At 41.3% G+C, this 26,112-nt stretch overlaps 1 protein-coding gene across 1 annotated transcript in view; it reads left to right on the plus strand.

Moving 5' to 3' along the window:
* The window catches only part of vcp (valosin containing protein), a 65,900-nt gene that overhangs the window by 26,073 nt on the left and 13,715 nt on the right, over positions 1-26,112 (plus strand). Inside the window, exons 7-13 of the mRNA XM_048531133.2 lie at positions 1,901-2,003; positions 9,126-9,259; positions 10,443-10,578; positions 10,662-10,774; positions 17,340-17,504; positions 17,600-17,722; positions 18,398-18,610. Coding sequence (XP_048387090.1) covers positions 1,901-2,003; positions 9,126-9,259; positions 10,443-10,578; positions 10,662-10,774; positions 17,340-17,504; positions 17,600-17,722; positions 18,398-18,610 — 987 coding nt within the window. The remainder of the gene's footprint in view (positions 1-1,900; positions 2,004-9,125; positions 9,260-10,442; positions 10,579-10,661; positions 10,775-17,339; positions 17,505-17,599; positions 17,723-18,397; positions 18,611-26,112) is intronic.

The raw sequence follows: 26,112 nt of genomic DNA on the forward strand, positions 1-26,112 counted from the left end.
ATATCTGTATTGATTCAATACTGAAGCATTTTTCATACTATTAATCCTAACATAGGAGCAAGACAAATCACTTAAGTCTGTACTAGATTCAATGAAATAATTGCTAATCTGTAATCTATTTCCACCTTTTCCCCATATCCCCATACCTCTCTCTGGTGAGCAGGTATCTGTCCATATCAGATTAAGAACTGGCACCCCACCTGGACCAATCCCCTATAACCCACCTAAACTACAAATCCTTGAACATTACGGGTAATTTTAGTATGGCCAATCCACCTAGCCTGCACATCTTTGGATTGTGGGAGAAAACTGGAGCACCCGGAAGAAACGCACGCAGACATGGGGAGAACGTGCAAACTCTACACAGACATTTGCCCAAGGGTGGAATCGAATCCTGGTCCCTGGCACTGTGAGGCAGCAGTGCTAGCCACGGTGCCTATCCCCACCCTGTATAGAACTAACAGCTTCATGACTTGCACTGTTCTTTTTCAGATACTCGTAGAAACTCTTGCTATTTGTTTTTAAATTTCTGGCTAGTTTTCTCTTGCGTTCTAATTTATTTATCTTCATTTAGCATTTGGTGATCCTCAACAGCCGTCTGATGTGCTTTCACCTTTGTGTAATTATATGCTGTGTTTAAACCCTGATATCTGATAAACTGGTGGCATCAATGTTTCATCTGTTCCACTTTTGTATAGAAGCCCTGCGTCCATCTGTAAGCCACAAGTCAGTAGTTTTATGAAACGCTGTTGTTTTCTTGGATGGGTACAGGTGCAGGAATATTTTAAAAGCTCGTTAGTATCAATGATATTGCAGAGTGTGCTGTTTGCAAATTGTACTGCAGCAACTCGTGATGGCTTCTTTGATAGCACTTCCCAAAACCATGATCCCACCACCTGCAAGGGCAAGGATAATACATGCAAGACAACAGCAACACTCCCATTTCCAAATTCTCCTCGATATTCTTTCATTATCGTCAAGTCAAAATCTGTTCCCCTTCCCACATAATATTAGAGAATTTCGGTCATGCTAAGGTGAATTGAGTGGGCAGTGAGAGGTGAGCATTACTTTTTAATTTTTAAAAATTCACTACTGGGATGTGGGCATTGCTGGCAAGGCCTGCATTTATTGCTTGTCCCTAGTTCATCTTGAGAATGTGGCGATGAGCTGCCTTTTTTGAACCACTGCAGGGCATTTTGTGTGAAAACTTGACAGTGCAGTTAGGAAGGTACTACCAGAATTTTGACCCAATGACACTGAAAGAGCAGTGATATGATCCCAAGTCAAGGTGTTAAGTGGCTTTCAGGGAAACCGGCAGACATTAGTGTTCCTGTGTTGTTACTCCCCTTTTCAACGTAGATGGTAGTGATTGCTCATTTGGAAGGTACTATCTGAGGAATTTTGGTGAATTCCTGAAGTGTACCGTGTCAAAGGTATGCGCTGCTGCTACTCATTGTTAGTAACAGAGGGATTAAATGTGGATATGATGCAGTCAAATGGGCTCCTTTGTCCTGGATGGTATGAAAATACTTAAGTGTTGTTGGAGTTGCATATATTGAGGCATGTGGTGACTATTCCAACACCCCTCTGATTTGTGCCCTGTGGTTATGCACAGGTTTTTTTTGTGGGAGGTTAGGAGGTGAGTTGGCTGTGGGATTCTTGGCCTCTGACCTGCCCTTGTAATCACGGTATTTATATGGCTGGTATAGTTCAGTTTCTGGTCATTGTAAGCCTAGAATTTGTTAGCCTTATCCATTGCCTAACAATAGGCAAAAGAGGCAGCATTTTTTCTCTTGGGTTTTAGTAATTATTTTAATCAAGGATGGACACTTCGCATTCATTTGTAAAGAATTAATGCTAGGCTTCTCTTGTTTCTGTCTTTCCCCCTCTCCTAACATAGCCACCACGTGGTATTCTGTTGTATGGCCCCCCTGGTACTGGAAAGACCCTGATCGCGCGTGCTGTTGCAAATGAAACTGGCGCTTTTTTCTTCCTTATAAATGGTAAGGTACGATTTGCTTTTCAGGCTAAAATGTTAATATCTGGTTGTTTGTGTTGAAAGGATAAAATGCTATGTCCTTGGACTCAAAATGGTGCCTTTATGCTGGATGATAGAACATAGAACAGTACAGCACAGTACAGGCCCTTCGGCCCACGTATGTTGTGCCAACCTATTATCCTACTAAGATCAATCTACCCCTGTATATCCTACATTTTACTATCCTCCATGTACGTACCCAATAGTTGCTTAAAGGTCTCTAAAATACCTGACTCCACTACCACTGCTGGCAGTACATTCCACATGCCCACACTCTGTGTAAAGAACCTACCTCTGACATCTCCCCTATACTTTCCTCCAATCACCTTAAAATTATGCCCGCTCGTAATAGTCATTTCTGCCCTGAGAAAAATGCCTCTCGTCATCTTGTACACCTCTATCAAGTCACCTCTCATCCTTCTTTGCGCCGATGAAAGAAGCCCTAGCTCCCTCAACCTTTCCTCATAAGACCTGCCCTCCAGTCCAGGCAGCATCCTGGTAGATATCCTCTGCCCTCTCGAAAGCTTCCACATCTTTCCTATAATGAGTTGACCAGAACTCAACACAATATCCCAAGTGTGGTCTAATTAGAGTTTTATAGAGCTGCAGCATAACCTCACGGCTCTTAAACTCAATTCCCCTGCCAATGAAAGCCAACACACCATACGTCTTCTTTACTACCCTATCAACTTGAGTCGCAACTTTTTGAGGGATCTATGGACATAGCCCCCAGATCCCTGTGTTCCTGTGCACTGCTGAGAATCCTGCTATTAACCCTGTATTCTACACTCCAATTCAACCTTCCAAAATGAATCACTTCACACTTTTCTGGGTTGAATTCCATCTGCCACTTCTTTGCCCAGTTCTGCATCCTGTTAATGTCCCGTTGCAACCTGCAGCAGACTTCCACACTGTCCACAACTCCTTCAACCTTCATGTCGTGGACAAACTTACTAACCCACCCTTTACCTTCCTCATCCAAATTATTTATAAAGATCACAAAGAGTAGAGGTCCCAGAACTGATCCCTGTGGAACACCACTGGTTCACCGAGCTCCAGGCTGAATACTTTCCATCTACTACCACCCCCTGTTTTCTGCTGGACAGCCAGTTTTGTATCCAAACAGCCATATTTCTTTGAATCCCATGTCTCCTTACTTTCTGAATGAGCCTACCATGTGGAACCGTATTGAATGCCTTGCTAAAATCCAGATACACCACAGCCACTGCTCTACCTTCATTGATGTGTTTTGTCACATCCTCAAAGAATTCACTAAGGCTTCTGAGCCATGACCTGCCCCCCTCAAAGCCATGCTTACTATTTCTAATCAAACTCCGCTTTTCCAAATAATCATAAGTACTATCTCTTAGAATCCTCTCCAATAATTTGCCCACCACAGAAGTAAGACTGACAGGCCTGTAATTTCCAGGATTATCCCTATTCCCTTTCTTGAACAAGGAAATGACATTTGCCACCCTCCAATTTTCTGGCACTACTCCAGCAGATATTGAGGACGCAAATATCCTTGCCAAAGGGGCAGCAATCTCTTCCCTCATGTCCCATAGTAACCTTGGATATATCCTTCCTGGCCCAGGGGACTTATCGGTCCTCGTGTTTTTCAAAATTTCTAGCACATCCTCCTTCCTAATATCAACCAGTTCGAGCATATCTACCTGTTTCATGCTGCCCTCACAAACGTCAAGGTCCCTCTCGCAGATGTATACTGAAACAAAGTATTCATTAAGGACCTCCCCTCCTTCCTCTGACTCCATACACCAGTTTTCTCCACTATTCCTGATTGGGCCTACCCTCACTCTGGCCTTCCTCTTGTTCCTCACATACGTAAAGAAAGCCTTGGGGTTTTCCTCGATCCTACCTGCCAAGTTGTTCTCATATACCTTTCTAGCTCTCCTAAGTCCATTCTTCAGTTCCTTCCTGGTTACCTTTTGCCGACTTCTACAGTCCTGTCCGATCCTTGCTTCCTCAACCTTAAGTAAGCTTCCTTCTCCCTCTTGACTAGGTGTTTAACATGTCTTGTCATCCAAGGTCCCTTCACCTTACCATCCTTTCCTTGCCTCAGTGGGAGAAACCTATCCAGTATATGTAGCAACTGCTCCCTAAACAACCTCCACATTTCTTTCATACATTTCTCTGAGAACATCTGATTCCAATTGGTGCTTCATAGTTCTTGCCTAATGGCGTTTTAATTCCCCCTTCCCCAGTTAAATACTTTCCCATACTGTCAGCTCCTATCCCTCTCCATAACTATCGTAAATGTCAGGGAGTTGTGATCATTATCACCGAAATGCTCTCCTACCGAGAGATCTGATACCTGACCTGGTTCGTTGCCAAGCACCAAATCCAGTATGGCCTCCCCTCTAGCTGGCCTATCCACATAGGGTTAGAAATCTTTCCTGGACATATCTGACAAAATCTGCTCCATCCAAACTATTTGCACTTAGAAGGTTCCAGCCTGTATTGGGGAAGTTGAAGTCGCCCATGATAACAACCCTATTACTTCTGCACCTTTCCAAAATCTGTCTCCCAATCTGTTCTCAGTGTTTCTGTTGTTATTTGGGGGGTCTATAGAAAACTCCCAATAAAGGATCCCTTCCTGTTTCTGACTTACACCCATACTGACTCAGTAGAGAAACTGTCGTCCATGACCTCCCTTTCTGCAGCTGTGATCACATCCCTGATTAGCAATGCCACTTCCCTGCCTCTCTTACTTCCCTCCCTGTTTCAGTTGAAACATCTATACCCTGGAGCATCCAACGACCATTTCTGCCCTAGTGTTATCCAAGTCTCCGTTATGGCCACAACATTGTAGTTCCAAGTACGGATCTATGCTCTAAGTTCGTCACCCTTATTCCTGACACTTGCATTGAAGTAGACACATCTCAACTCATCACACTGACTGCCACTTTGCCCTATCAACTGGTTACCCTTCCTCATAGATTCTCTGCTTGCTCTAACTGTCTGTATACTGGCAGAATTAATTTTGTCTTCCTGTTTTTCATTCTGCATTGTATTGATCCTCCTCTTTATCTCAGCCTATCAGTCAACTTCCTATTGGTATTCTCATTTCTATGTCAAATTGCTATGTTGTCTTGTTATTTTTTACTTCAAAGCCTATTCTGCTTGCCTTTGTGTAGAGTGATTAGGTATTTGATACCAATGCCAGAATTTTCCTGCATTGGTGAGATTGTCACCAGGTATTGTAAATTTAGACTCACCAATTTCTGTCCGAAATTTCCTTCATTTTTTCTTACATTGTTTAATGATGTTCTAAAGAAGTATATGGTAGCAGCCTGGCCACTTTAATCTAATGATTTAATAATTCCTTTAATTAGTTTGTTCAACTGCACCTACTTGGTAAAATAGTTTGACATAATTCATGGAGCTTCAATGGTCTAATAATACCTTACTCCGCATTGGTAGAATCTGTATGGACTTCACAGTAGTTGTGCCAGCTGCCACCAGAGTTCTAATCTCAACCTTTTGCATAACAAGATTTTATCTCGTGTTCATGCTCAGCATGAATTCTTTCAGGTTTTGTGAGTAGTATCTTGTGCAGTTGTTTCACTTACAAAACTTATAATCAGCAGAGTAATGTGTTGGACACAGGAGAACTTTGAGGGAGCCAATGTTGAAGACAGATCTTGAATTCTCTCTGATTCAGATGCTGACTAAATTATTGACCACATTTCAAATTATGGCACTGGGATAAAACCTGAGTGCTGTAACTCTAATGCTCTACAAAATCGGAATGGATCAGTTCAATTTCTAGTCTGTGTTGCAAGTTTTGTGGGAAAGCGGATGTGAAGCTTGAGATCATTTGGCTAAGATGCTTCTGTCATCCAGTAGCCTGCTTGCATTTACTATCCAACTCTGAAGACAAGTGTTAATTTCGAGTTAAATGTTTGAAGGCAATCATCAGTCACTTATACATGATACTGTGGATGCCACTTTCAGAAGAAAAGTTTGGGGAAACTTGAAGCACAGGTTTGAATGGGTGGAAGATGATGTTCATCATGCAGGCTTGGTGGAAGTACTGAGAGTGACAAGGGTGCAGAATGTATGCTGAGTGGGGGATTTCAGTATCCATCACTAAGAGTGGCTTGGCAACGCAACTACTGTCTGAACTGGATAAGTCTTAAAGGCATAGCTGTTAGACTGTGTCTGCAGCAGGTTGTGAAGGAACTAATAAGAGGGGAAAACATACTTTACCTCATCCTCACCAATCTACCAGTTGCAGATACATCTATCCACAACAGTATTGGTAAAAGTGAACACCGCAACTTCTTGCAGAGTCTAAGTTCCATCTTCATATTGAATATGCACCCTATCATGATGTGTAACACTAATGTTGTGCTAAATGGAAAAGACTTTTTGCTCTTACTGAGCAACTCAAGTCTGGCATACATGATGTAGTACAACACAATCTGCTGCCTAATGGCCTGGCGTATCCCAGAAAATGTCATGACCGTCAAGCCAGGGGATCAGCACTACATCAGTGAAGAGTATAGGAGGGAATGTCGGCAGCAGCATCAGGTATACTTGAAAATGAGTTGTCAACCTGGTTAAGCTACAAAACAGGGTTCACTGTGTGCCAAACAACACAATTTGCAAACGGTAGACATGGTAAAATGCTTCCACAACCAACAGATCTATGCTGTGCAGCCTTGCCACACTCAATTGTGAAATGAGATGGGCATTCAAACAACTTGCTCAGAGGAGGCTGCACAAATGTCCCCATCCTGTATGCTCAGTCTTTGTTCTGCCAGACTCACTCAGCTCCTGATGTCATTTTCCATGTTTGGATCAAGGTTGGACAAAAAGAGCTGAATTTCAGAGGCAGGAGTGACTGTCTTTGACATCAAGGCCACATTTGACTAAGGAGCCCTAGCGAAACTGGAGCCATTGGGGAACGGAGGTGATGGGGGAAGGTTGTGGTCATATCTCTCTGAAAGGTACATAGTTGTGGTTGTTGGACGTCAGCCATGTCAGCTGGAGGAAATCTCTGCAGACATTGCTCAGACTGTATATTTTCTCGTCAAGCTGTTTAGACATGTTCTTACACATTTCCGTAGTGGGTGGGACTTGAACCTGGGTCTGCTCGTTTAAAGGTAAGGACACTGTCACTGCATCACAAGAGCCACTCATTCCTTGGTGCCCTAAGGTCATCTTCGCCTGCATTAGTGACCTTCTTTTCAGCACAATATCAGAAATGGGATTTTTGCTGCTGATTGCACAATGGTCAGCACCATTTGTGACTCTTCAAATACTGAAGTAGTCCAAGTCCAAATATAGCAAGACCTGGATCGTTACCAGACATGAGTTGAGAAATGTCTCCAGTGTCAGGCAATGTCACATCATAAAAAGTGATTTTAACCTATACTGACATTCGTGGACATTGCTGTCACTGCTCCACCATCAGTATTCTGGAGTTTACCATTGAACTGAAACAGAACAGGACAACTATATAACTATTGTGGCTGGAAGAGCATTTCAGTGGCTAGGAATCCTGAAGTGAGTAACTCACCACCTGGACCATCACTGAAAGCCTCCCCACCATCCACAAGGCACAAGTCAAGGATGTAGTGGAATACTCCCCCACTTGCCTAGTTGAGTACAACTCCAGCAAAAACTGAGAACACAGTGTGGAGCTGGAGGAACACAGCAGGTCAGGTAGCATCAGAGGAGCAGGAAAGTTGACGTTTTGGGTCGGGAGCCCTCTGGTAATCCAGCATTGGCAGTTCTTACTATCTCCAACAAAGCTGAAGCGTGACACCACCTAAAACAAAACAAAACCTGCTGATGGACACCACATGCGCAAACACTCTCAATCTCACTACGATGCTCAGTAGCAGCAGTGTGTACCATCTACAAGGGTCATTGTAGAAATTCACTCAGGCTGTCTGACCACCATTTCCAAAGCCATGACCGCTACCATCTATGTTGACAAAGACAGAAAATACATGGGAACATCACTTCCTACCAATATCTTTTACAAGGCACTCTTATCTTGATTTGGAGCCGTACCACACTTCCTCCTTTGGTACATCAAAGCTCCGGAACTTAGTGTGCTGATGCAAATTGCAGTATTGACGTTAAATATCAGAAGTCTCCAACATGTGCAGATCAAGGGCTGCTCATATCCCCATGAATGCTTTCAAAATAAAATACCTGACTGACATTTTGTCCTTTTGATCATGTCTTTCCTTTTAATGCAGAATATTATTTGACTTAGCACTTGGTAACGATAGCACTCCCAGGAAATTTTGTCTTAATTGTTAATTTGTTCCAGAGTTTAACTTTTAATACATTATGAAACATTGTGGAAGAATTAGAGTCCAACCAAGTTCTTGCTTTCACCTGTAAGGAAAGATACTTCAGCTTGAGAGGCCCGATATTTTTAGAGCACTTTTCAAGATATTGTTCAGCCAAATAAGATGCCATTGCAAAGAAATTTTTGTTTCTCTCTTCTTTGGTTCGTTCGTTGTTTCGTTCTTTTGTTCTTCTGTTCTTCCTCCTACCAACACTCCCCTTGCCAGTAAAGCTCAATTTATGTGGAAAGGCAATGCAATCTTCATAGAAAGTCGCTAGAAATTTTCCAATGACATAATGCACAATTTAGAGTCCACAGGAGGTTTTCTCTTTGACTGGAGTTTTGATTTCAGCATTTGATTGCAAAATAGCAAAGATGTGATTTGGATTTGTTGTTGGTTTTAAAGGGGTGTTTGGGATAATGATTAGCAATGGATCATAATATTACTCACTTGTGATCTGGTTTAAAAATGTACTTGTGAAGATAGCAATGGTGTTCAGTTATTTATTTGCGTGAATAGATTGTTGAAATTTGGTATTGTGTATTTAATCCTTTGGTAGTGAGAGTATAAGCTTTATTTGAAAGTTAGTGTTTGTTTGCAGCACAAAAGGAACCTCTAACAGTAATAGTGCAGAATACCATTTAAGTAGCTAGCCATCATTGCACAATTTCATTGTTTATGATGAAAAAATGCTAAATAATTGTTAATAGTTTATTTAAAATAAACTCTAACTTCGAAGATTTGTTTTCTTACAGGACCTGAGATAATGAGCAAACTTGCAGGGGAATCTGAGAGCAATCTGAGAAAAGCATTTGAAGAGGCTGAGAAAAATGCTCCTGCAATAATTTTTATTGATGAATTGGATGCCATTGCTCCGAAGAGAGAGAAGGTATGTTCTCTATGTAATCAAGCCAAGAATAGAATCAGTCATCTCCATAGTTTAATCTGAGTTTTTGCAAACTTGAGTAACAACTGCATCTCTTAAATATTTCACCATTGGCTTCAGTTTGAATGTCATCTGAAAATTTGAAATCGTACATTGAACAGCACAACACCGTACAGGCCCTTTGGCCCACGATGTTAAGCCGACCTATTATCCTACTCTAAGATCAGGCTAACCTGCATGTCCTTCATTTTTCTATCTTCCATGTGCCTTTCCAAGAGTTGCTTAAATGTTACTAATGTATCTGACTCCACTACCTCTGCTGGCAGTGACTTACACACACCCACCACTCTCTGTGTGAAGAACCTACCTCTGACATCTCCCCAATACCTTCCTCCAATCACCTTAAAATTATGCCCCCTCATAATAGTCATTTCCATCCTGGAAAAAAGTCTCCTGTATGGGTTGATTCGAAAAAATAGGTATAATAATCCCCTAAATGCCTAGCACAGGAATTTCCCTCTTTTTATTTTTTTCCCAGGGCGGAAATGACTATTATGCTGGGACATAATTTTAGGGTGATTGGAGGAAGGTATAGGGGAGATGTCAGAGGTAGGTTCTTTCTACGCGCCCACCACTGTGTAATGTGCTGCCGTCAGTGGTGGGTGGAGTCAGATACGTTAGAGACATTTAAGCAACTTGTGGATAGGCACATGGATGATAGTATAATGTAGGGTATGCAGTGTAGTTTAGTCTTAGTACGATAATAGGTCAGCACAACATCTAGGGGCGAAGGGCCTGTACTGTACTGTTCTATGTCCAAGTCCATTGGTAGCTTGCTGCTTTCACTGCATGAAGCTTATTACTGTCTGCAATTTTGAATCATTTCCTGTATCTTCCCACCCAAGTTACAGATAAAAGCTAGTGATCTTCGAAGGCACAGTCCATTACTGCCCATCGATTGATATCTTATCATTCTAATATTGTTTCCTACCTTGCAGTATTTTGTTAAATCTGAACTGTAAAGCCTTCTTGCAATTACATTACTTCAGTTTTAGCTAGGCTATTTATGCTGTCGCCAAAAGTTTCATTAAATGAGCTTTTAAATCACCTTTCCCCACTGTTTACTATGTACAATTGCTTACAAACTGAAAATTGGATAATTTTTGTAAATTCTTTACCTTTGTAGACTCATGGCGAAGTGGAACGTCGTATTGTATCACAGTTGCTCACTTTGATGGATGGTTTGAAACAGCGGGCTCACGTGATTGTTATGGCAGCTACAAATCGACCAAACAGCATTGATCCTGCCCTTAGACGATTTGGTAGGTTGAAGCTTTACTTTATTTGAATGAAGCGCAAGCATGTGTACTCATGCATTGTAATAACTTAATCATTTGACCTACAGGCCGATTTGACAGAGAGGTGGATATTGGTATTCCTGACGCCACAGGTCGACTGGAAATCCTACAGATTCACACAAAGAACATGAAGTTGGCAGATGATGTAGACCTTGAGCAGGTTTGTTATTGTCTAAAAAGAAATGTCATTATTAGACACTCGGAAATGTAGTAACAGCTTTAATTGTTCAATTTTCTACAACGTAGCATAATGAGAAACGAGAAGTAGTTGAATATTTAGATTCTGTTTCTGCAGTCACAGCAAAGTTTGGTTCCTTGTGAATGGCAATAGCCTGGTAGTATTATTGCTAGACAATAAATCCAGTAATCCCTGTAATGTTCTGGGGTTCAAAACCTGCCATAGCAGATGGAATTTGAATTCAGTTTGAATCTGGAATTAGGGGTCTGATGATGACCACAAAACCATTTGTTGATTGTTGGGAAAACCCATCTGCTTTACTGATGCCCTTTTAGAGAAAGAAACTGTTGTCCTTACCTGTAGCTTGTGTGTGACGTCAAATCCACAGCAATGTGGTTGATTCTAAACTGCTCTGTTGTTTTGGTTTTCTTATTGTACTCATTAACCACTTTCTGCCTATGTCTATCTGGTTTTACTTCTTTCACTTTTTTAAAAAAATTAAACTCTTCATTCCCTTAGTTCCCATGAAAGTAACCCCAGTTTTTAAAATTCTTTTATGATTAAAACATCTCTTGTGCAGTAACTATATACTGTTCTTCATAACTTCAAAATTTATTTGTAACGTATATGTTACAAAGGTAAGATATGCTTTTTTTCGTTGGATGACCCAGATTGAGATTTGAATATTCAAGGATAATTGTCACCTGGGAAGCATAAGAAAAAATAAAAATGGTGTAACACTCTTGATCAGAGATGCCATTGATGTTAGTTTTGTGTGAAGTTAAACAGCAAGCGACAGCCAATATTGCTGGTAAATGTTTACAGGCTGCCAAACGATAGTGGTAATGTGGACATGATATAAATTGAAATTAGACATGTGTGTAGATGTATGTAGCATAAGTCATATAATAATGGCTGGTGACTTCTATTTAGTCTGGGTAAACCTAATTAACACTGCTCATGCTGTGGAGAATGAATTCTTGAACTGTGTACAAGATGTGTTTCTGGAGCAGTGTTTTGAAGAATTAACTAGGGAATTGTGCTATTTTAGATTTAATGAAGTATAATTCGCAAAGGATGATTAATAACCTTGCTGTAAAAGGAGTCTTTGGGAAATGGTGACCAACAATAATGATTGTAAGTAATCGTATAAAGATGGAGGTTCACCAGACTTGACCCTGGGATTGAGGAAAATGGGCACATTCTTCTAACTCAATTTTATTGAGTTATTGGTGATTTCATTGAAACTTGGTGTGACGAGGTGAACGTACCTTCCCTGGCTGGTGAGTCCAGAACTGGGTGATCTCGAGAAAGAGTCTTAGAAAAAGAGGCAGGCTATTTGACAATTGGCTGAAGAGGAATTTCTTCACTCTCAAGGTACTGAACCTTTGGAATTCTCTGCTGTAGAGGGCTATGGGAGGTCAGTAATTTATTTTTAATTCATTTATGGGATATGGACGTTGCTGGTTGACCAGCATTTATTGCCCATCCCTAACTGCTGTTGAGAAGGTGGTGGTGAGCTGCCGCCTTGAATTGCTGCACTCTACCTGCTGTAGATCGACCAACAATGCTGTGAGGGAGAGATTTCCAGGACTTTGATCCAGTGACCATGAAAGAACGATGATATTTTTCTAAGTCAGCATGGTGAGTGGCTTGGAAGGTGGTGGTGTTTCCATGTATGTGCTGCACTCATCCTTCTAGATGGAAGTGGTTATGGGTTTTGATGGTGCTGTCTGAGGATCATTGGTGAATTTCTGCCATGCATCTTATCAGTAGTACCCTTCTAATAGTACACCTGGTGGAGCGAGTGGATGCTTGTGGATGTGGCCCCAGTCAAGTGACTTACTTTGTCCTGGATGGTGTTAAGCTGCTTGAGCGTTGTTGAGGCTGCACTCATCGAGGCATGTGGGGAGTATTCCATCACACTCCTGACTTGTGCCTTGTAGATGGTGGACAGGCATTGGGGAGTCAGAAGGTGAGTTACTCACCACGGTATTCCTAGCCGTTGTTTGTGTGGTGAGTTCATTTGAGTTTCTGGTCAATCCCCAGGATGTTGATCGTGAGGGATTCAGTGATGGTAACTCCATTGACTGTCAAGGAGTGGTGGTGGTCATAGCCTGGCATTTGTGTGGCATGAATATGACTTGCCACTTGTCAGCCCAAGCCTGAATATTGTTGCATTTGAACAACTGCAGCAGTATCTGAGGAGTCACAAATGTCGCTGAACATTGTGCAGTCAGTAGTGAACATCTGTACTTCTGACTTATGGAGGGAAGGTCATTAATGAAGCAGCTGAAGATAGTTGGACCTAGGCCCATACCTTTTAGGAGCTCCTGCAGAGTTGTTCTGGAGCTGGCTTGACCATGAGTAACCATGACCATCTTCCTATGTGTCAGGTATGACTCCAACTGCCTAATGGTTTGCCCCCGATACCCTTCTCTAGGGTCCTTGATGCCACACTCTGGTCGAGTGCAGTCTTGATGTCAAGGACTGCTGCTCACTTCATCTCTGAAATTCAGCTCTTTTGCCCATGTTTGAACCAAGGCTGTAGTGAGGTCAGGAGCTCAGTTGCCCGGGCAGTGCTGAGCAGGTGCTATTTGATAGCATGATCGACACCTTCCATCATTTTACTGATCATCTACAGTAGACTAATGGGGCGTTAGTTGGATTTGTCTTGATTTTTATATACAGGATTTATGTGGGCAATTTTCCATGTTGGAAGATGCCAGCGTTGTAACCGTACTGTGACAGATTGGTTAGGGGAGCAGCAAGTTCTGGAGTGCAAGTCTTCAGTACTCTTGCCAGAATGTTTTTGGGATCTGTAGCCTTCGTAGTATTCAGTGTCTCCAGCTGTTTCTGAATGTCACATGGAATGAATCAAATTGATGAAAGACTGGAGACATTAAGGACTGCAGATGTTGAAAGCCAGAGTCTTTTAGGTTGTGAGGCTGGAAAAGCACAGCAGGTCATACAGTATCCAAGGAGCAGGGAAATCATTGTTACATGCTGAAACCCTTTGTCAGGACTGAGACGGGTGTCTGTAATGCTGGGGACCACTGGAGGATGACGAGATGGATCACCCACTTGGTACTTAGAATCGTAGAGTCCTGTAGCATGGAGACGGGTCCTATGGCCCAAACTGGTCTGTGCTAACCAAAATGTCCATCCACGTGAAGCCCATCTCCTTGCACATGGCCCTTATCCTTCTAAACCTTTCCTATCTATGTATTTGTCCAAATGCCTTTTAAATGGTGTTAATGTACCAGCCTCGACGACTTCGGCTGGCAGCTCATTCCATATGCGTACCACCTTCTGGGTTTAAAAAAAAAAGTTGCCCCTCAGGTTTCCATGTATTCTTTCCCCTCTTAACTGATGCCCTGTAGTACTCGATTCCTCATTCTTGGGGGGGAAAGACTGAGTGCATTCACCCTATCCATGCATCACATGACCTTATACGCTTCTATAAGATCTCCTGCCAATTTCCTACATTCTTAAAATAAAAAGTCCTAGCTTGTCCACCCTCTCCCTTTAATTCAGTCCCTTGAGTCCTGACAACATCCTCGTAAATTTCTTCTGCACTCTTTCCAATCTAATATCATCTTTCCTATAGCAAGGTGACCAAGACTGAACTCAGTACTCCAAGTGCAGCCTCACCAACATGTACAATTGCATCATAACTTCCCAACTTCTATAATCTATATCCCGACTGATGAAGGCCATTGGGTCAAGAACTGCCTTCATTGCCCTGCCTACCTGTGACCCTGCTTTCAGAGAACCGTGCACCTGAACTCCAAGGTCCCTCTGTTCCACTATACTCAAGACCCTATCATTCACCATGAAACTTCTACCTTTTGATTTGACTTTCCAAAATGCAACACTTATCCACATTAAACACCACTTGCCATTTCTTGGGCCACCTCCCCAACTGCTCAAGATACTGCTGCAATTCCTGATGATATTCCTTACTGTCCACAATACCGTGTATTTCATTATTGTCATCCAGATCATTGGTATAGATAAACTGCAATGGGCCTAGCACCGACCTCTGAGACACACTACTGGTCACAGGCCTCCAGTTAGACAAGCATCCTTCCGTTATTACCCTCTGCTTCCTACTGTTGAGCCAATTGTGTGTCCAATTTGCTAGCTCTCCCTGGATTCCACGTGGACCCTTATAAAAGGTCTTACTGAAATCCATATGGACTACGTCTACTACCCTGCCCTCATCAACCTTCCTGGTCACTTCATCAAAGACCTCTTTTTAAGGCCTAATTTGTAAGGCATGATCTCTCGTGCACAAAGGATTGCTGACTACTCCTGATCAAACCCTGTCTTTCCAAATGCCTGTATATCTTATCCCTCAGAATCTTCTCAATTAACTTATCTACCACGAGTGTTAAGCATGCTGAAGATTGCTGCAAAAGCTTCAGCCTTATCTTTTTGCACTGTGTTGAGTTCTTCCATCATTGAGGATGGGGGTATTTGTAGAGCCGCTTCCTCCAGTGGGTTGTTTAATTGTCCACCATTATTCATGTCTGGATGTGGCAGGACTGCAGAGCTTAGATCTGATCAATTGGTTGTGGGATTGTTTAGCTCTGCCTGTCACTTGCTGCTTGTGCTGTTTGGCATTCAAGGGTTCCTGTTCGGTGGTTTCACTAGGGTGATACCTCATTTCAAGTATGTTTGCTGCTCGTGGCATGCTCTCCTGCACTCTCCGTTGAACCAAGGTTGATCCCCTGGTCAAGTGGGGATATGCCGGGCCGTGAGGTTACAGATTGAGCTGGAGTGCGGTTCTGCTGTTGATGGCCCACAGTGCCTCATGGATGCCCAGTCTTTAGTTGCTGGGTCTGTTCGAAGTCAGACCATTTAGCACGGTGATAGTGCCCACCCAACGCCATAGATAGTATTCTCCATGTGAAGGAGGGACTTCGTCTCCACAAGGACTGTACGGTGGTTGCTCTCACCGATGCGACGATGGGGCGGCACGGGGCTCAGTGGTTAGCACTGCAGCCTCACAGCGCCAGGGACCCAGGTTCGATTCTGGCCTCGGGCGACTGTCTGTGTGGAGTTTGCACATTCTCCCCGTGTCTGTGTGGGTCCCCCCCCCCCCCCCCCCCCCCCACACACACACACACACACACACACACACACACAGACACACACACACACAGTCCAAAGATGTGCAGGCTAGGTGGATTGGCCATGCTACATTGCCCGTAGTGTTCAGGGGTGAGTGGGTTATAGGTGTATGCGTCTGGGTGCGATTCTTCAAGGGGCGGTGTGGACTTGTTGGGCTGAAGGGCCTGTTTCCACACTGTAGGGAGTCTAATCTTTAAAAAAGAAAGGTGCATCTGTAACTGGCAGACTGGTAAGGATACGATCAAGTATGTTTTTCCTTCTCGTTTGTTCCCTCACTACCTTAAACAGACCCGGTCTAGCAGCTGTGTCCTTTTGGACCTGACCAGCTTGATCAGTAGTACTGTCGCAGTACCACTCTTGGTGGTTGACATTTAAATCCCCCACCCAGAGTACATTTTGTGCCCTTGTCTCCAACATGGAGGAGGACTACTTCTTCGTCAGCTGAGGGAGGGCAGTAATGTGCATGAGGTTTCCTCGTCAATGTTTAATGTGAAGCCACAACACTTCCTAGGCACTGGAGCCTATGCTGAGGACTCCCAGGGCAATTCCCTCCTGATTTGTATACCACCACCTCTGCTCGGTCTGTTCTGCTGGTGGGACAGGACATATCCAAGGATGATGGTGGTGGTGTCATCTAGTATGTTGTCTAAGGTAGGATTTTGTGTGGCTATGTGAGGCTGTTGCTTGACTAGCCTGTGAGACAGCTCTCCCAATTTTGGCAGTACCCCCCATATGTTACTAAGGAGCAGGGTCAACAGGACTTTTGCTGCTGTTGTCTTTTCCGATGCCAGGTGATTCATCTGGTTTCATTTCTTAGAGACTTTGCAGCACTTGACATAACTTAATGACTTACTTGGCTATTTTAGAGGGCAATTGAGAGTCGTATACATTGCTGTAGGTCTGGATTCACATGTAGGCCAGACCATGGCAGATTTTCTTCTCTGAATGACATCAGTGAACTAGGTGGGTTTTTCTGATAATCGACAATGATTTCGTGGTCATCAGTAGATTCTTAATTCCAGATTTTAAAAAAAAAATTACTGAATTCAAATGCCACTGCCTGCTGTGGCAGGATTCAAACTAGGTCCCAGCACATTAGCTGAGTTTCTGGATTAAAAGTTTAGCGATAATATTAGTTAGGCAATTGCCTTCCCTTGGTTGAACATGTTCAAGACAGAAATTAATGGACTTCTGGATACTACTGACCTCATGGGTTACATAGGAAGTGTGGGTGAGGTGATGTTGCTTAGATAAGCAATCATGATCTAATTGAGTGCTAGAACTGGCTCAATGAGCTAAATAGGCAGCTCGTTTTCTTAAGTTCTCTTCAGGTGGAAGGATATTAAAACTTTGAAGTGTAAGCTGAAGTGCATAGGTTTTAGTTTATAAACAATCTTTTTTCTTTCAGGTTGCTAATGAAACTCATGGGCATGTTGGTGCTGACCTGGCTGCCTTATGTTCTGAAGCTGCTCTTCAGGCTATTAGGAAAAAGATGGATGTTATTGATTTGGAAGATGAAACCATTGATGCTGAAGTCATGAATTCACTTGCAGTCACCATGGATGATTTCAGGGTAGGGCTCTCCTAATGAAGTTGGATAGCCATTTTTGTAATTGAGCTAACTCAAAATATTTATACAATGCAAGTTGATACATTGTTTATTTATAGTGGGCATTGAGCCAGAGCAATCCATCAGCGCTGCGTGAGACCGTGGTTGAGGTGCCTCAGGTAACGTGGGACGACATTGGTGGATTGGAGGATGTGAAGAGGGAACTTCAAGAACTCGTACAAGTAAGCTGACTTCAGGTCTTTGAAATGTGTGCTAAATTTACTAGTCTGCAATAGAGATGACATAATTTTGTAACTCTCAAATCATATTCTACCAAATCAGTAATTTATTATATTGAAAGTTCAGACTAGACTTCATTAATATTGGTGATGCAAATTGATTATTTTTACCTTCCTTTTGTCTACACCTCTAACAATACACAATCTTGCTGGAATCTAGATTCATAAGGACCCAATGTCCTTCTGCTAATTAGTCCAACAGACTTTCCTAGTATTAAGTTCAGGCACTCATTGTATTTTGGATATTTGTTGCCCATACTTGTGGACACATCTTTCAGCATAAATCATTGGACTGCAATTTGGAGCAGGAATCCAGGTGGTATTTTTTTTCTTCCCCTTTCCTGCTGTGTCAAGTTGTAGTGACACAACTGAAATGAATTAATTTAGCTTAAACTAGCAATGACCCTGGAACTACCTAATCTTTTTGGTTTACTGTCATGCTAGTTAGTATCTTTCTCATGTGTTGAGTCTTACTGAATTATCAAATTCATTTCCAATTGAGCTTGTGTACTAAATTATTTTCTCAAGGGCCATTGCTGCTTTTATACTTTACCCGATATTGCCTATTTCATGAACGACTATTTGAAACATAATGTAATGCAAATTTGTTTTTAACAGTATCCTGTGGAACATCCAGACAAATTCCTGAAATTTGGCATGACGCCTTCAAAGGGTGTACTATTCTATGGGCCGCCTGGCTGTGGTAAAACTTTGCTGGCAAAAGCCATTGCAAATGAATGCCAGGCTAACTTTATTTCAATCAAGGGACCTGAGCTTCTTACCATGTGGTTTGGAGAATCTGAGGCCAATGTCCGAGAAATCTTTGATAAGGTATGTAGAACAAATAAACTTTTACCAGAAGCACCCAACTCACTTACACATTTTGAATTCACTACTGTTTTAGTGTTTTGCCCTTGCTATAAATCAAAAATACCTTCACTGTAAGTAAAATGCATTGAAATTTTGCATGTTGATGACTTTAAAATTTGTCACTTTTCAGTTTCTGGCCTTTCCAGCATGACTATCTTTTGTATTTGTACTCTCGCTTGATTGTTCTTAAAAGTAAATCAATAGATTGTTTCTTAGTGTATAATGGACAACTTAAGAAGGCTCCCTCAAATTAAGGAAGCACTACTCATCAGGTTAAGGACAATAGTTAAACCAAAATGGCATGTGGTTTGGCTATTATTGAAGTCCCTTAAAATTGTTGAGTGTCATGACTTAGTACAGTACTCTACCATTAGATATGTTAGGTGCAGTTCAGAGAATGTTCACTCCAGTAGTGCCTGGGATGGGAAGTTTTAGTTTGAGGTATGTTTGAACATGTTAAACTTATATTCCACTGGAATTTAGAAGAACGAGATGTGATCTTTTTGAAATATATAAGATCCTGCAGGGATTAAACAAGTGAGCATCATGGAATATTTATCCTTTTATGGGAGGGACTGCAACTAAGACACACAGCTTTAAAAATAAGGGGTTGCCCATTTTAAGAAGAAAATGAGAATTTGTTCCAAAGAGCACTGGAGGCACAGCCATTGAATATATTTTTAAGGTAGAAATATCCTTGACTAGCAAGGACTCCAGATTATCTGAGGTAGGTTGGAATTGGAGTTGAGGCAACAATTGGATCAGCCACAAATGTTATTAAATGGAGGAACAGGCTTGAAGGGCCAAATGGCCTACTCCTATTCCTAATTTACGTGCTTGCCTCTACCCCTGTGTAGGAGGAGAAGTCTCTGCTGCATGGTGCTGAGTAATAGCATTCTGGACCCAGACAGGACACCAGGGAGAGGAAGCAGTGATAAGTGGGAATTGCCTGTCTAGAAAATCCTCCTAAGCAGAGTGTTATTGAACTAATACTTAGCAAAAGACGGATCATTCTGAGGCAGAGGCTCCCTGAGGATGTTTGATCTGAGCCTCCTCCAAATCAGATGAGAAAGGTGGTATGTGCTTAAGTTGCATCAAAGCAGTAGAAGTAGTCATGGCTACGTGTGACTTGGCTCTTGTTTTAATAATTTTAGTAATTTTTGATAATGTAGGTATCCATGCTTTTTTGCTTGTGATTTAAGTTCTTCAGTTGTTTTTAAAAACATCAAATCTCTCTCTCAGCTGCCCAGTTGTCTAACCACAGAGTTAAGGATGCCTTCAGACTCTTCTGAAGCACAGAATTAATAGCTAGCAGCAGCTGCCTAAAGCATGACCAGTAATACAAAAAGAAAGAGACGTGGTCTATGCAACCTTGTGGAGTTAGCAAGGATCCCAGGAACACAGGACCTCAAAGTTTGTGTTAGAGCAGTTTAGTTAATGGCTCGAGATGATGCAAGGGGGAGGGCTTTTGAACTGGTCCTGGATCAGTTAAGTTCTGTGGATCTTGTGGGGTGATTGGTGTTATTCAGGAGAGTTGAAACTTGCTGAGCAGGATGCGAAATAGGATGTAACACTGGAAAGAAAAAAGTAAGGTGCGGAAAGGATTAGGAGAGATAAATAGCAGTAGACTTTAAAAAAGGAGTAAGACATTAAGTGGAACCAGACTAAGAGAGAGTGCAATTAAATCTCATATTTGTTTGGCAATAAAGAAATAGTGTTTTTGATAAAAGACACATTTTGTCAAAGCTTTTCATCTAGCGCTCATCAGGACAATTTGCAAGATATATCAAAGTAAAGAGAAAGCAACATTTTTACTGTACAAGAGAGTCCAGATTGATTGGCAAGTGGTCTGTGATAGAGGTGTTGCTACAGAGAATGCACAGATTGATGATGGATGGTTAACTACAAAGCTTTGTTTAAATTTTTAAACAAGGAAGTTTGACTCAGTCAGAGTATTTCTGGAATGGTAGTACCACGTAGTCAGGAGGTAAAAAGGTGTGTGTGTGAGGGTAGGGGAGAAAATGAAATAATTACTAGACAAAATGAAAGGAAACTAATGAGGCTAAAGGCAATAAGTCCCCTGATTGCAAGCATGCTCAATTATTAAAGTAAGTATCTACATAGATGGTGGATTTACTGTAAATAACCTTACAAGAATAGTTTGATTCTGGAAACCTGCCAATATAATGATTCAAAAAGAAAAGGGGACAAAAGAGCAGATAACTGTAGGCTAATTGGCTTAACAACTAGTATTGAAAAAAATTATAGATAATTATATTATAAAAGATTAATAGCAGAGCATTTAGAAACAAACAGTATAATCGTGCATAGCCCATATGATTTCATGAAGATCAAATCATGCTTGATAAATTTATTAAAATTGTTTAGGAAGTTATTCAGCAGGATAGATAAAGAAGAACCAATAAATTTGTTATATTTGGATTTCTTAAGAACTTTTGATAAGGTACCACATACAAGGCTGCTTAATGAAGTAAGATCCTGTGCTACTGTGCATGGTATTTTGGAATGGGCGTGGACTGGCTAACAAACAGAAGTTTGGGATAAAGAGGGGGCATTTCAGTTGAAAACCTGTGACTAGTGAGGTGCCATAGGGATCAGTGCAAGGGCTACAAAGTTTACAATATATAAATTAATACCTTGAATGAATGAATGAAGGAAATAAATATGCATTTACCAAGTTTGTGGATAAGGTCAGGGGAGCCAAGTGGTGAAGCTGACAGTGCACAGAGGCATGTAGGCCAGTTAAGTGAGTTAGAAAAAACTTGACAGACGAAATATAATGTGGTGAATTGTGATGTTATGCATTTAGTCAGGAAGAATAGAGGACCTGAACATTACTTAAATGGAGAAAGACTGCAGAAAACTGAAGTACAGAGGAATTTGGTGTCATCTGGCATAAATCATGAAAGATCTCTCATCTGAGCTTGATGCGAAGTCAAATGGAATAACTTAGGTGGAGCAGACACAGTGGGTTCAATGGCCTACTACTGCTGCTATGTCAAGGACTCCATTATTTTGGGCAATGCCCTGACCAATCGGAGTCACCTTACCTTGATAGCAAACTTTCAGTTATCGCTAATTTGTGTATTCTCTCTGGTAATGATCTACCAATCAGACCCCACTTGCCAACAAGTTGGCACTGTGCTTCCGTATACTATGAGTTGTTTTCCTTTTACTTTAGTAATTTTTATGAATTGTCCTGATGAATGTGAAATGTGTATTCTTCTCAACAGTAAAATGTAAATTAAATCAACTCTGTACATATATGTATGTGAGTTCATGGGGTGTGGTAAAAGTGTTGGTGGGCTGTAGGTACAAGCAATCTTGTTTTAAAAAAAAATGATGTGTTGGCAGTAAATCGAGACCTAATCCAAGAATGGATAGGACTGGGTTTTAAGGGCTCTTGAGTACATGTTGCTTAGGAAAGGTAAGGAAAGGAGGACTGATAATGCTGATTAAAGAAAATACTATGGTGTTGGAGCATGAAACATAGAAAATTGGAGCAGACCATTCATCCCTTCGAGCTTGTGCAGCCATTCAATAAGATTATATCTAATCATCCAAGCTACTATCCTGTTCCTGCTTTCTCCCTGTACCCTATGATCCCCTTAGCCCCGAGAACTATATCTATCTTGTTCTTGAAAGCTTTCAATGTTCTGGCCTTCACCACTTTCAGTGGTAGAGAATTCCACAGGCTCATCATTCTGAAGAAATTTCTCCTCTTGGTCCTGACATTCCAATCAAGAAACTGGTTTCCTTCGTAACTGATGTATTAAGCATGGCATGTGGCTCAAGTGCAGACTATGCATTTTGCAAAAATGGCTCTGATTTTCCTCTCTTTTACCAATAGCTACTAAATCCACTAGTAAACATTACCTGTTGCAGTTATGGATTCTCATGTAATGAAGGTTATTGTTAATGTTGTATTGTTGTAATGTTGATTTGAGTAAAAACCTTTTGTGCACCACCTTAAAAGGTTAATCAAACTTGGTACTCCCTACTGTGAATTATGCTGAGGTAGGATGGTTACGTTGAAGGAATATCCTGTAAAGTTTTTATACCCTGAAATTGTCATTTTCCTTAAATCGAGGAATTGGCAAGCTATCAGACAGCACATGGTTGCTCGACTTTGTCACTGCAGAAGGAACCCAAAACCAAGCTAAACAGTGAAGTGTTGGGAATGAGCAGAGACTTCACGCATTTGATCAGCATTGTGAATGCATTCAAATTGAAATTGGGCCTGAAATTGCCCAATTATAAACTAAAATGCCGCAACTCTTCCCAAGTCTGGAAAGAATGTTGAGAAAACAAAAATCAAGAGTAAAGATAAGTGTTTCTACATAGAAAACTCTGTTTACCCGAGGAGGTTAGTGGAGGAATTGAACAGGCAGTTGCAGGAATTAGGTGTGACGATACAGATTGTCATGTTCATCTGAAATCTGTTAGTTCAAGGAAGTATTGGTGGGTTGGCTACCAAATTCCATCAGGTATTGATTTGGAACACAATGGAATTTATATCATGATAATGCAAAATGATATTGAGCTGTAATGATATTGAAAGTCCAATCGTAGCGCAACAATTTTTGGGGACTTGTCAGCAGAGAACAGTATCCACTACTTTTTATGCATGTGCTTTTAAAGTGAAAGCTTACTTTGACTTGCATACCTCAGTAACATGGTGTTCTTCCAAGTAAAGATCATGGAAATATAGAAAATAGGAGCAGGTATAGTGCATTTGGCTCCGTGACCCTGTTGCACCATTCAAAATTATTGTGGCTGATCTTCCAATTCAGTATACTGCTCCCACCTTCACCCTGTACCCTTTGATTCTTTTAGCCCAAGGCACAATATCTATTTCTTTTTGGCCTTCACCACTTTCTGTGGCAAAGAATTCTCCAGGCTCACTACTCTGGGTGAAGCAGTTTCTCATTTCAGTTCTAAATGGTTCTCAGTTCTTCATTTTCTGTATCCTTAGACACTTGGTTCTGGACTTCTCAGCCATCAAAACATCCTTCTTGTGTTTACATTGTATAGTCTGTTAGATATTGTAGATTTCCTGAGATCCCCTCCTCACTGCCAAACTCAGCAGCTCTGGAATTACACTGAAGAAAGTGGGTTAATGTTTCAAGTCTGGTATGACTTTTATGCAGAACTACTCTTAACTGATTCATATTCTGTTCATGAGTCAGTCTTGCTGTTCCCAGGAATCGGTCTGGAAAATCTTCATTTCACTTCCTCCACAATCAGAACATTCATCCTTTGATGAGGGGACCAAAACCACACGATACATTGAGTGATTTAACCAAGTCACTGTACAATTGCTGCAAGCTATTTCTGCTCTTGTACTTGATCCTTATCACTGTGCAGGCCAACATATCCATTGCTGTCTTCACTGCAAGCTGCATCTGCATGCTTTTTTTTGTGCAAGGACGCCCAAGTCCTGTTGCACCCTCCCCCTTTCTGATCTGATTTTGCTGTAAGGTAGATAACCTTCCCTTTATCCATGTTGTACTGTGTCTACCATGCATTTGCTCACTTGCTCAATTTGTCTAAATCTCACTGAAGCATCCTTCTCACAGTTCACTCTTCCACCAAGCTTTCTATGGTCTGAAAACTTGATATTACATTTCGTTCCCTCATCTGAATCGTTAATATTTATTGTAAATTGTTAGACCTCAAGCACAGAGCCTTCTGGTAACCCACTAGTCACTGACTGCCACTTGGAAAATGACCTGTTTATTCCTACTCTGTTTCCTGTCTGCTAGCGAGTTCTCTACCCATGTTAGTACACTACCCCCAGTCCCATGGACTTTATTCTTAAATGCTAATCTCTTACATTGGAAAGCCTTCTGTAAGTCCAGGTAAACCACATGCACTGGCTCCACCTTAACAATGTTAGTTTCATTCTCAAAATATTCCAGTAGGTTTGTCAAAATTACTTTCCCTTTAGTAAATCCACGCTGACTGCCCAATCCTGTCACTGCTTTCCAAACACCGTCCGATTAAATCTTTTATAATGGACTCTTGCATTTTCATCACTACTAGTGTAAGCAATCTACAATTTGCCTGTTTCCTCTTTATCTCCGTTTTAAATAATAGTGATTGATTAGCTACCCTCTAATCCATTGGAACTGTTCCAGAACCTGTAGAATCTTGAAAGATGACCACAGCACACTATTGCAGCTATAATGAAGTAAAAGTATTGCATCTGCTTCACAGTCGTTTGATATTCTATTTGTAGGCCCTCTTAAATACTCTGGGATATAGATTATCATACCTTGGGGATTTGGTGATTATAATCCCATGAAGTTTTTGTTCTTGTCTCTCTTACCTGTGTTCCCCACTGTATTTGGCATACTTTGTGTCCTCTTTTGTGAAGACCGAATCAAATTTGTATTTAGTTGGTTTGCCATCTTTGTTTTCCAGTGTACCTGTTTTTGACTGTAAAGGATCTACGTTTGTCTTCAGTACTTTTTTTTTCTCTCCACATACTTAGAAGTTTTTTCTAGCAGTTTGTACGTTCCCTGCCAATAGAGCACACTTGTACTGAAGTCTAAACTGCTCCCAGTCCTCAGCTCTGCGGGGTTTTTGACCAGTTTGTATGTAGTTTCCTTGGGTATAATAGTAACCTTGTTAGCATAGTTCGGCTGGCTTTACTAATTTTGTACGAGACAGGAATGAACAATTGTTGCAGATCATCTCAACTGTTTGCCATTGCCTATTCACCATCATACTTTTAAGTACATTCCTCAATATATCATAGCCAACTCATGACTCATACCTTTTGTAGTTTTCTTATTTAGATTCAGGACTGTTGTCTCAGAACTACCTATATGACTCTCGCTCTTAATGAAGAGTTCCATCATGTTATGGTCACCATTTCACTAGGGGCCTTGTATAGTTAGGTTGATTCCTTAATGTACAAATCAGGAAAGCCATTTTGTACACGTTCCGGGAATTCCTCCTCTATGGTTATGGTTATGGTATTGCTATTGATTTGACTTGCCTAATTTATATGCGGATTAAAGTCACCCATAATTGAAGCTATAAACAAGCCCAAGTATTGCACCTGCTTCACAGTCATTTGACATTCTGTATATGGCTAACAGTCTCAAACTAGAACCCAGACTGAAAGGCACTGGCAGATAATGTGCAGTCATAAGAGTCATGCTAAGAGTTGTTGAATAGTGGCTAGTTAAATAAACTTGAATAAATTCAGCTATTTATTCCATTTCTTTGGGCTAGCTTCTGGGTTGCTCTTAAATTCAAAGAGTGATCTTGTCTTTTAAGCCCTGGTTTCCAACGTGGAACGAAGAATCATACAGTACAGAAGAGGCCCTTTGACCCATTGAGTCTACACTATCAGTAAACTATTCTAAATCTAAAATAATATAAAGAACAGATTCTGAAGATCTGAAATAAAAACAGAAATTGCTGCAGAA

The sequence above is a fragment of the Stegostoma tigrinum genome, chromosome 1 (genome assembly GCF_030684315.1).
Source record: "Stegostoma tigrinum isolate sSteTig4 chromosome 1, sSteTig4.hap1, whole genome shotgun sequence".
Taxonomy (NCBI): Eukaryota; Metazoa; Chordata; class Chondrichthyes; order Orectolobiformes; family Stegostomatidae; genus Stegostoma; species Stegostoma tigrinum.